This window comes from Elephantulus edwardii, unplaced genomic scaffold, assembly GCF_000299155.1.
Source record: "Elephantulus edwardii isolate Elephantulus edwardi_28Jun2011 unplaced genomic scaffold, EleEdw1.0 scaffold00103, whole genome shotgun sequence".
Taxonomy (NCBI): domain Eukaryota; kingdom Metazoa; phylum Chordata; class Mammalia; order Macroscelidea; family Macroscelididae; genus Elephantulus; species Elephantulus edwardii.
The window spans coordinates 6,796,093-6,808,424 of record NW_006399853.1 but is presented as its reverse complement, the minus strand read 5'-3'; the positions used below and the strand labels follow the sequence as shown (position 1 = coordinate 6,808,424).

At 39.1% G+C, this 12,332-nt stretch overlaps 1 protein-coding gene across 1 annotated transcript in view; it reads right to left on the bottom strand.

Annotated features, from left to right (window-relative positions):
• The window catches only part of DCC (deleted in colorectal carcinoma), a 1,276,184-nt gene that overhangs the window by 148,918 nt on the left and 1,114,934 nt on the right, over positions 1-12,332 (bottom strand). The window contains exon 16 of the mRNA XM_006891717.1: positions 6,027-6,122. Coding sequence (XP_006891779.1) covers positions 6,027-6,122 — 96 coding nt within the window. The remainder of the gene's footprint in view (positions 1-6,026; positions 6,123-12,332) is intronic.

Here is a 12,332-nt window from a genome sequence, read left to right as displayed (position 1 = left end):
AAAGGGAACATGAGGAGAACAGAAAAAAAGTGCAATTAATTTAATCAGAAAATACATTGGAAACAGTATTGCTCTATTATACAAACAACTGAATATTTCCTATATTCATTCATTTCCTTAAGGTGATTTTCCCCCCATCAATTTGGCTGTCATTTTTAGCTATATATTTTGAAAGTCCATTTGTCATAAAGTTAAGTACGTTTCCTAAAGGTCTAGCAAAGGCTTTTAGTTAGTTCTTTTTTTCTAGTAAAGGTTTTGACATTTTTTATATCAGTAACTTAAAATAGCAATGAAAACAGCTTTTTGGAGGTAGCTGATTCATTTCTTCTGAAAAGAACTAAAAATCTATCTAGTAAGTATTATAACTATGTTTTGTTTTCCTCTTTTCTTTTTATTTTAAACTTGATTTGGTTAGTTTAATGTTTTCATTGTAGATGCACTTTATACATGCATAAGCATTTTCCAGACAAGAAATAAACAGTAAAGAGCAATGTGTCTGAGATCCACAGCCAACTTGTCTATGGTGGTCCTACCAAGCAAGGGGACATGAGGGGAGTGGAGGGAGCTCGTGTCTCTTGCATATCTGATAACTAAGCTCCAGTTAGTACCAGGTGGAACAGATTTTCTTAGCTGGAAATCCTCCGAGAACAGACATGAGATCTAAATAATTAGGAAGATTTAGTCACCTTTTTGGCTCTAAAATGTCAAGTTCAGTGGAGTTCAAGTTTAGTGGGTACACTTTATACTACTGGCCTTGGGGACAGAACAATCAGCTGGAGATCATGAGGTTGTCAGGGCAGTTGCTGTTAGGAAGTTGTGGAGTTGACTACAACTGACAGTGACCCTATGGACAAGAGATGGAACTTGGCCTCATCTTGCAACATCACCATTCCACCTCATTCAAGGCCATTGCAGCGGTAACCGTGTGAAGGGCAGTATACACATGATTCGATGAATAAGATGAGAATTTGCATAATGTCACATATGTTTCTAACAGAATTTCAGAGGCAATTTTTGAACTCCTCTTTACACAGGGAGTATCAGAATCAGAGGAGCATATTTAGTGGTTATTTAAAAAGCTCAATTTGGGCACTGTGTTTTATATTTAAGATATGTATGTTTCCTGACGCTTCCTCTCTGCTAAGTGTCCTCATTCACAGCACAGGAGACGTGACCACACAGCGCTAGGACTGTGCACGCGATGACACTTGTGTCTGGAGTCACGTGCATATAGTTTGCTTTTCAGGATGGCCAGGTTCACTCAGCTCACCGGTCTTGATTACTTCCCTCAGTTCACTGCATTTCGAATGCCTATCACCTATCCATCGCTCTACTTTCCAATGAATTATTTAGTAGTTTACTGGACTATAGTCTTTGTAGGAAAAATAAGAAATTAAAAAAAAAAAAACAAATCAAACCACACAAAACCCACAACAAAACAGAACTCCCAAACAAAATCACAACTAAAAGAAAGAAAAAGCGAAGAGAGGAGAGGAGAGAGAGAGAGAGAGAGGGAGAAAGAAAAATGTGAGTTTAAATTTTAATGAAGAAGTCCAAGCTTCCCATCTCCTGCGATGTCTCTTTTTATTAAGGGTCTTTAAGCCCAAATGGATTTGTGAAATGATGAAGGAGGCGGAGAGGACGCAGGCGCCTGACGGACATCCTCCTCATTTGTCAGCGTGGTGCGGTCCCAGCAGATGCTTTCCCAAACTAACGCCTTGAGCCTTTGCTGTTTGTAGGTGACTTTTCAAGAAGAATACTGTCTATCCCCAGGCTGACGACTGCGACTTACAAGCACCTTTACTGACACATCTTATATTAGAGCCCTGGTGGTGCACTGGTTAAGTACTAGGCTGATAACAAAAAAGCTTTTTGGTTTGAACCCTCCACGGAAGACTGATCTGACAATGTGCTTCACCAGGTTCAGAGGAAAATCCAGGGCAGTTTTACTCTGACCATAGTGTAGCTCTCAGTTGAAATAGACTCAAAAGCAACAGCTTTTTTCCTGTGAGTTCCCATATCTGTTCTTTCTCACCGTAGTATGGTTCTGTTGATAAATGCACATTAATTTTTTAGTCTTTCACAGCTACTGAGCAGAAAATTTTAAAAAAGTAGAGTTTATATTTCAAGAAATGGCGGTAGTCTAGACGACTATCTTGCAATTTAGAATAGTGTACTTTGCATAATGAGTCATTTATTTTTATGTTGGAGTCAATTTCAGAATGCTCTCTTCAAATTCCAGGCAAAGCTGTCTGTTGGTATTTATCTATGGACTAAGTTAATTCCAAAATTTCCACCCTTGGCTAGTGGTCTCCTGTCTATTTCCTGAAATAATATTTTTAAAGAGCAGGTGATTTTGTATTTACCACAGCCTGCAGAGCTTTGCTGTATAACGTAACAGCTACATGAGCTATTTAAATTTAAATTAATAGGAATTAAATTTTCAGTATCCCTGTTGCTAGCCAAATTCAAGTGTACTGTAGCCACAAATGGCTAGTGCCAATGGCATTGAACGGTACTGAAAGAGAATATTTCCCTCAGAGCAGAACATTCTCATTGACAGTGCTGATCTGAGTATAACTTTATGCTATATACTTGATTGCTTTCTTTCAGGTCAGAAATTACTTGAGTCATTATTGGATGAAAGGACTTCTTATTTTACTAAAAAATCCCTTTTTAGTTGTTGTTGATTGCCTTCGAGTTGAACACAACTCAGAGCAACCCTATGAACAAAAGACCTGAAGCTCCTCTACAAGTATTGACATTTATCAAAGTTCATAGAGTTTCCAGAGGCATGTTATTTAGGAAGTGGATGCCACTCCTGCTTCCAAATCTGGCATAGTATGTTATTGTTGTTATGTGCCATTGAGTTTCCTGCAATGTATAGCAACCATATGTACAGTTACTCTGATCCCTCCCCTGTCTTGAGTCAGTCTCACTAATTCTGACATTTCTCCTGCTGCATGCTGACTTTCAGCATTTATGTTCAAAAGAGTAAAGCAGAACAAAACAAAGATGAAAAAAAAATTAACCAAACAAACAGAAAAACCAAAACCACCCTAAAACAGAGCAGAAACAACCACACATCTTTCGCTAAAAAATAAAAATCTGGTCAATTATCAATAGATGTTTAGGTGAATGTTGACAAATTTTTAGTTGATGTATTAAATTTCGTATTGGGCTCTACAAATAATAAGACTTTACACATTAAAGCATATATAGGACATTTGAGGATAAACAAATTCCAAGAACAAACCTCATGATTTTCTTTTCTGAGCCCAAATGTGGGATTCTCACAATAACAAGAAGTGAAAATCTTTACAGCAACAATAAAATTTTTAACCCACTTGGCCTGATGAACCTTTCAGTAGCTCAAAATGCCAACACTTAGTAGAAGAAAGGGCTCCATAGTTCACCCATGACTAGTAGCATATGCGTGTGGACAACACGAGAGTCCAAGGTGTCCTCTAGCTCTCTGCATTCATTGTCTCTGATACATTTTTTCATTTACTTTCCACTGACTTTTTCCCAAGGTTTCTCATGGGAATACACTGCAGGAGTTCAGAAACAGAGATTGTCTTCCACATGGCAGTACAAGACATCCATTGAGTTCTTCTTGAACATTACCTCTGATTGCATTCATCCATTGTTCTTCGTGACATGTAGAAACACAATCTAGCAATTCTTCTGCCCCTAATAAAACTATGAGCTACCCCCCCTTTTTGTTTGAAGAAGGAAAGATGTAGTTTAATTAATTCCTCTCCAATGTCTTGCTTAATTTTGTAAAAAGTAATTTCCAACTCAAACAATTTCCAACTTTGGCCATTATTTCACTTCTCGGCTCCCGTGGATAAAGTTTTTATGAGATCATTAAACAAATATCTAGTAAATCACTGACATTTTAGACTTCATTCTGGGCATGAAAAAATGCTGAGGAATAATGGCACCAAGTGCTAAGGGGAACGAAGTGGCTATGGCTTCCAGTGGTTCTTTCGAAGCAATATACGTTCAGCTTATTTGAGCTTCTCAATCTATATGACTCGGGAGGTCGGGCAATCTCTTCCCATGCAATTCATTGCCTCTGAGAACCTGCTGGAGGGTCAGCTCTGGGTCGGTTCCAACTTGAGAGCAAACAATAACAACAACATCTATACCCCCACTGATGTCTGCTTAAATACTCTTTTTTTGTTGTCGTTGTTGTTGTTTACCTCTACCTGTGGATTTTGTTTTGGCAAGTGAATAAGACTTAAAAAGATAAAGCCTGGTCAGAAACTATTTTTTCCCCAGTAACTCTTCTTTTATATAATCTAATGACAAGCTCAAAGTCAGTATGCATCATGAGATGCAGGGAAGAAATATCATAATGAATGAAACTTATAGGAAACTCTGGCACAGTTAAAGCATTTCATCATCTTTCAAATAACTTCATGGATCAATGAGAGAAAAGGGAAGTGAAAATACTGGATATTCACCCATTATATTATAAAGTTTCCATTCAGGGCTTCATAGCTCTGTATTTGGTCACAGAAGGCTTAATAGCAAAATTTCTCTACAGCAATATTTCTTACTCTTTGGAGGGGGTCATAAATCCATTGATAATCCAATGAAAGATAGATACTTTCTCCACCGATAAATGTATTTATTGACTTGTATTCCATTTTTTTCCATGTCTCTTTAGACATATTATGGATCTCAAACCCAATAGCCAAGGATTCAAGAATATTCTAGAATTCAAGGAGACTCTAAAATACTTTACCTTACAAGAATATCTGGTTGACATCAATAGGGCAGTGACACTCAATGGAAATCAAAGGCTAAATTCACAAAACGGCATTCTCAAGACAGTTTGGTGATGCATCTTGTGGATTTTGAGAACAAACTGCACCAAGTCCATGTAGATTTGAACCATGATGAAAACATAAGTGCCCCACTCTTTATTTTATGTCCATTTCTTTCCATTTCTCAAGATTTGTATCTGATTTGGTGGCTCAGGACAGGGCAGGGTTCAGAGCTGTTGTACATAGGGTCGCAGGTGACTCAATGGCACATAACAACAATAAAAACAACACAATAAAAATTTATTACAGATAAGCCTACGATACTTTCATTTTCTCTAGTCTTTACTTTTAAATTGTATTTTCTTTCTAATGTGGTCTTTTTTTTTGTCTCATTAAGAATAAAATAGCTCGTATATTAAATGAAGTCTGAGGGTTGTCGATTTTGGGAAGTGATTGGATTAAAGCCTTAATTAAAGAGATGGGTCTCTGTTACTTGCTCCTGTATTTCAGATGGAATTCTGGATGGAGGCTGGTCAGTGCATTTACAGTAACCCGATATAGCAATACAGAAGTCTTTCTTATTCTCTCTTGCAATAAGCTCAGATTTGCAAATAAATGGCTTCCGTGGATAACTTGACTTTGACCTTCTAACCTATCCAGTCTCACTCCCATGAGCTCTTCTCCTCTCATGTACTGCCTGTAGGCACAGTCCAGTTCAGAGAAAGGAGGCTTAGTGGTGATCAGGCCTTGTGGCAATCTATCCTTTCGTGCCCCTGGGTCTAACTAAGCCTCAGTAGGAGGGGCACCAAGATGCCTGTGTGACTCAGCCTCATCTGAAGCAATCTCAGTCAGAAATGCAGCTCCTCCTTGTTGCCTCACCCAGAAGAGCCCTCTGTGGAGAAGCGAGCTTGCACTTGAGCATTTCTCAGTCATTTTGCTGACACTCTCCCCGCCCACATTTCACCGATGTGAAACAAGCTGCTCACAGTGGAAAGAGTGATGTTAGGATATCAAGCATATGACGTGGCTGTGAGTAGAAGGAACAAAGGTATCCATGTTCCGGAAATCCTGGGACTCCTGGCATTTAGGTTTGTAAAACTCAAGAGGTGAAGGAAGCCTCAAGACATGACTTAGCTTCCTACTGCTTTTCGTCTTTGTGTTTTATTTTGCACTAAGTTGTTTTCATTGTTCACCATACCTCAAGTTCACGGATAGCCTTGTCACAAGAGGGTTAGCCGCATAACTCACCTGTGATCGATCTAGTGGTGGCACTTTCATAAAGAGGCACTCCTTCCCCCGCGTTGTTAAAAGCTTTCAGGGAGATTACATAATGCGAACTTGACTCTGGAGAACACAAACAGCAACAAAATGAAAACATTGATTTATTCAGTGTGCTGAACTTCTCACGATAAATATTTTCCTGAAAAAAATTTAATCTAAGCTATTAAGTAAACAGTTGATTTTAGAAGTGAGTTGACTTCTGGAAAAGAGATGACTCTACTAACAGCAGAAGTAGCTTCTAATCTTCCTGTTTCCCCACAAGTGAAAAACACTGAGGAACAAGATAAAAAATTAGAGGCATATGGACAACATGTCTAAAAAAACTAAGTGAGAAGGTACACTTTCTGACCCCAAAATACAACGGGTGTGGATAGACCATCAACAGCTTTGATGTTACGCAGCATGTTATCCCAATCTGTACAAGGGGAGAAAAATGGAGGGATTAATTCAGAGAACAGAACAGCCTTAAAATGCCCAGCAAGGTGTCTGTGGAAAGTGAATCTGACCAAGTTAGAGACAGTAAATATAGATACCAGTGAAATATATTTTGCTTTGGACTGTCAAGTCAGAATTGACTCATAGCTGACCCCCTGACGAGTGTTCCGAGGCAATTAATCACACAGGAGGAGATTGTTCCTCCTTCTCCCGTGGAGAAGCTGGTGGCCTCGAACTACAAGCCTTTGAAATTGCAGCACAGTTTCTTGCCACTAGACCACCAGAGCTCAGACAAATGTATGTGTGTTTATATGCAGCACTGTGACTGCACCTTTGCAAAAGACCTGTTCATTCTTCTGGCAGTCCATGAGATAGTCAGTGCTCTTCTCCAACACCACAACTCAAAGGCACCAATTCTCTGTCACCCTAATTCATTCTCTAGCTCTCAGATGCATTGCAAGAAATTGAAAAGACCATGGTCTGAATCAGGAATCAATTATATTAATCACGTTGGACAATCATCACCAGTACTGGGTTTTCTTCTCTCCTATCCATGTTCTTGTCATCATTGTGCAATAGTTTTTCTTTTTAACACCTTAAAGAGCTATTTTCCAGGATACTTTTCCAATGCAAGTACACCATTTGATTTCTTGACAGCTGCTGGACATTGGTTGTAGATCCAAGTAAACCGAACTCCCTGACAGGATCAATTCTTTCTGTATATTATGATCTTCCTTATTGTTCCAGAAATGTTTTTAGCATTATGTTACAGAATCATTCCTATTAAAATTGTAGGCTTTGATCTTCATCAATAAGGGTTTCAAGTCCTCTTTGGTTTTACCATGTAAGGTTGAGTTATCCATGTCACAGTCAGATTCTTCCTTCAGTGTGAAACCACTTCCCTTTTGTGTGCTTCAGGCTCTCAGATTACTTATTCAGCACAGAGATTGAAACAATATGATGAAAGGCAACAAGACAAGCTCATATATTTCTTGATTTTAAACCCTTGAGTATCCTTTAACTGTACTTAGATGATTGTCTCTGCATGAGAATAATTAACTGTTCTAGAATTTCCATTCCTTGTAATACTATGTATTGTTTATTATGATCCAAGGAGGTATCACTATAAACACAACTCAAGTAAACATCTTTCTAGTGTTTTCTGCTTTCAAAACCCATTCTGATGTTAGCACGATACTCCTGGGTTCCCTACTTCTGAATTCAGCTTGTATTACTGAGAATTCCCTGTTGATGTACTGTTGAAATAATGTTTCAGTATTACAAGAAATGATAATAATATTATTCAGTAATCTCTACATTTTAATTACTTTTCTTTGAGATAGACATAAGCAGGGATCTCTTTCACTGGCTTGGCTAAATAATCATCTTTCTATTTTTTTGTCATCGGTGAGCAAGTTCCGCAAGTGTTGCATGCACTTGTTGAAGCACCACACTTGGTATCCTATTTCTTGGAGTTTTGGGTTCTCTTCTACCTGTAGTGCGATTTAGACTTCTTCCTCAAATAAAATTGGTACTTAATCATATATTTTCTCCTAAAATATTGCTACTTTTTTTTGTGCAATGATTCTGTTCATTCCTTCCACGCTCCCTTCCTTCCTTCCTTCCTGTGTGATTAAATATCTTAGCCACATTTCAATATTGTAACTTGAACTTGATGTATTTCTTCCGTTCTTTCAGCTTGAAAAATGCTGAGCATGTTCTTCATTTCTTGTTGTTGTTGTTGTTATGTGCCATCGAGTCATTTGCGACTCATAGCGACCCTATGTACAAGAGCCCTAAACGCCGTTCTATCCTGTGCCAACCTCACCGTCTCAAACACATTCATTCCCACCACTCCAGCCACAGAATTGATCCATCTCATCGAGGGTCTTCCTCTCCTGCGCCACCCCTCCACTCTCCCAAACCTGATGTCCCTCTCCAAGGACCAGTCCCTCCTTGCAACATGCCCAAAGTATGTCAGACGAAGCTTCAGAATCCTTGACTCCAGGGAACATTCTGGCTTCACCCTCTCCAGGACAAACCTCTTTGTTCTCTTAGCAGTCCATGGTATATTCAACACTCTTCAAACTCTAGATTTTTGGACGTTTCTTTATAATATTGTTTTTGTTGTCTCAAACTGTCTTTTGAAAATTACTGTTAGGCTCTTTGTATTGTTTTATGTATCATACATTTTAGATTCTGTGCGTTTTACAGCAAGTTTCAGAATGTCTTATAACATCTAGTTTGGTCGTTTCTTTGTTTCTTGCCTTTTTAATGACCTTTTACATTCTCTATGATACTCCCGATGTCATACTACAAGTCATCTGGACTTTATTCATTAGTGTTAAATGCATCAAAAGTGTCTTGAAACGGTCTCTAGATTTTAGGATATATTGAAGGTCTTACATTGGCTGTTGTAGAATTGTTTGTCATTTCCTTCAGTTTCAAATAGTGCGAGCAGGTAAACAATGTTGGTGTGTTCCAGAGTTGCCCCTGGTCTTGTGTTGACTGACGGTATTGAGGGGCTCATCTCACAGATAATGACAAGCGCACGACAGATGCACATGTGATTCAACACCCTGTATTGCTTCTGGTGATGTCCATGTGTATTGTTGCCATTTATGATGTTAAAAAGTATTTGCAATGAATAAGTCATTGGCCTTGGACATTTCTACCATGACATCTCCAACATGGTTTCTGCCATCAAGTTTTTATCTTTCCCTATTACTGATCCTTTTTCTTATTTTCCAGATTTTGCATTCTAATCATCAGTAATTACCAATACATCTGGATAGCATGTCTGCTCAATTTCAGGCACAAAAGTTGGTGAAAGTATTAAATTTCTTTAAAAAGTTATTTTAAATTGCCTTCAGCAATTGCTGTGTGTGTTTGGGATTTCTTAATGTATTGTCAGGTGAGACCGACTCTTACTTGATTTTCCAGCAAGTTTTCAGGGGCAGTAAGTCACGGAGAAGGAGATTGTCCATCTTTCTCCTGTGGAGTAGCTAGTGAATTTGATCCATATGCCTTTAGGTTGGCAGCGCAGCTCCTTACCACTGGCCGCCAAAGCCCCCTTTAGTGATTATTGTATGTATTTTAATGATTGCCACGTTAACAGACACTTCATATTGCTGATAGCAATTATGAATTGTACTTCAGGATAGATCTTGAAATGTTCTTTTTAATGTATATGACATTGTTGTTGTTGTTGTTGTTAAAGGCCATTGAGTGGATCCTGGCTGAGAGCAGAGAGGCCCACAAGGATGCCTATTTGTGTTTTATTGGCGTGGCTAACACTGAGACTATGACATTCCTCTTCTTTATTTTGTCACTCTGAACATAGTAGACCATTCAAGTTTGTCCAATTCACAATGAATACTATTGGTCCATTGCAGCTCTCTCATGCCTGCAATATCAATTTTCATGTGTTCCATTTAATTTTTAACAACTTCCAATTCTTACAGGCCCACACTTCCTGCATGCCATGCTCTGATTCTTAATGGACGTTTGCAGCTCTCTCTTCTCATTTCAAGTCATGCCACATTAGCAACTGAAAGTCCTGGATGCTTTGTCCACCTCACTGATGGAGACTCTACATTGAGAAGGCAGTTTTCCTCCACAGAGGTCTTTTGAGTGCCTTCCAATCTAACTGGTCTTCTAGAACAGGATCAGACAATCATCCCCTGTGACTCCTAAGGCATTTACTGACCAGTATTATTGTCAGAAGCAGACCAGGAGGTCCTTTCCCTAGTTTATCTTCCACAGAAGCTCTTCTAAAACCTGTGACTTGGGAGTGACTCTACTGCTGTTTGTCATACCAGCGGCATTGCTTCCAACATCACAGTAATACACAAGCCACCACAGCATAACAAACAGACAAGTGATGAACAATAAACCTGTCACTTAGTTACTGATAAACCAGTGGAAAGGGGACTGAATTTCCTTGATATCTTTTGTATATCGTGGTGGTGGCATCAGTTTTGTTTGTGTAGGGAAGAGTTAACATGTCTCCTGAACGAATGGGACACAAAAGAGAATGAGGGCTTTTTCTCCATACAGAAGCAAAAGTGTCATTCACGAACACACCACAAGAGGGCAATGTGAAGCTATTTTGCTGCACATGCTCAGAGCTCTTAAACTTTAAAACCAGTAAATCACAAAAAAGATTGACATAAAATCTCTCTCCCTATCTCCCTTTCTTTGTCATCAAGTCAGATCATCTTATAGCTGACCCTCCATAGAAATATTACAAGGAATCTTGGTGGCGTTGTGGTCATGCTTTAGCCTGTAACTAAGGTTGGCTGTTCAAGTTCATGGCTGCTGCATAGGAGAGATTTGGTCCTGTTTCTGGAAGGACTACAGTCTCAGAAGTCCTAATTGGCAGTTTGACTCTGTCCTTGAGGCTGTGACAATGTGTTTGGCTTTTTAGAAAAGAATAAACATGCCAATAACATTTAACATCTTTGTAATAGATTTGAAATGAATTAATTAATTATAGTCAGAGCCTACTATTTAGTCACGTATTAAATGAAAATTATGGTGATAATTCTTAAGTTTTCTGTATTTTCTGGAATGGATAAATATGCTGAACATTGCCTTTCAAGAAACTAAAGGGCAGTGGTATTATTTCATTTGAATTCTCTGTCAGTGAACCACACTGAAACAATTTGGATTTTGGTGGACCCATGAGAATTATCTACAATTATGGATATCCAGAGTGATTCCTCAGAAGTCAAATTAGGGAACAGATTTTCATGGCTGTTTGGCTAACCTTTCTCATATAATACATCAATGTGGGGTAACAAAGGCTGGGGAAACGCTGTATAACCTCCAGGCATGGAAAATAGATGGCAGTAGATAAATATCTTCAAGGCAGGGACAAGGAATGGGTGTATGTGCATTGATTGCAAAAGAGGATGCAAAAGAGAAGCAAGAAGTAGCTGGGAGAAGCCAGGGTCTCCCTGCTCTAGACACTCTGAAGAACAATCCATTCTTCTCAGCTTTTGTTGCTGTTTGCCTGAAGGTAGAGGATGCCTGGAGCTGGAGAGAAGGAGTCACATGCCTGGCAGACTCTGAGGGCTACAGCAAGACACTACATTTAGTCACAGAAGCCAGGGGGAAGAGCATGATTATTTTTAATTAATATTTTGTGGGAATTAAATGCCACTGACACGCAGCAGATTGACAGCCTGACGTCCTTTCTTCATTACAGACTGTGCTCTTCAGAGTGGTCTCATCCATGCCAAGTGCTGACTGGGGCCCAGGATCCACGTCCCTGCATCATTTGCCCTCTCTGTTAGCACTGCCAACAAGTCAATTAGAGAAAATGAGAGCGGGGGCTGTTTTCCTAACGCAGCCACGGGCTGACTGTGGTGAACCCGGTGGCCACAGGCACACAGAACCGGACACGGGATCACTGTCAGGTGCTAAATATTACTGGACCCCATTGACCTCACTGGACATGGGTTGTTTCATTAAGCGTAATAGGTGGAGAACAAAAACCACTGATTACATTGATCTCCTAAAAGGATGCACAATTCATATTCCAGAAAGAGGCAATTTATATAACACAGTTCGACTTCATTATGTAGACTCTTCTGCAAATTTAATTAATAGCTAATCTAGCAACCCGATAAAGAAGTTTTTTTCTCTTCATTTTCTGGGGCACCATTCAAAGTCTAACTAGATTATAACATGTGGTAGCACAACAATGTTTGCAGACAGAGGTATTTACCTAGTCAGTATGAGAAACGAGTTATTATTGTTCTTAATCAACTAGCGTCTAGCACCAACAATGATTCAGGGTCAAAATCAAACATTAAAACAATGTATTCATGC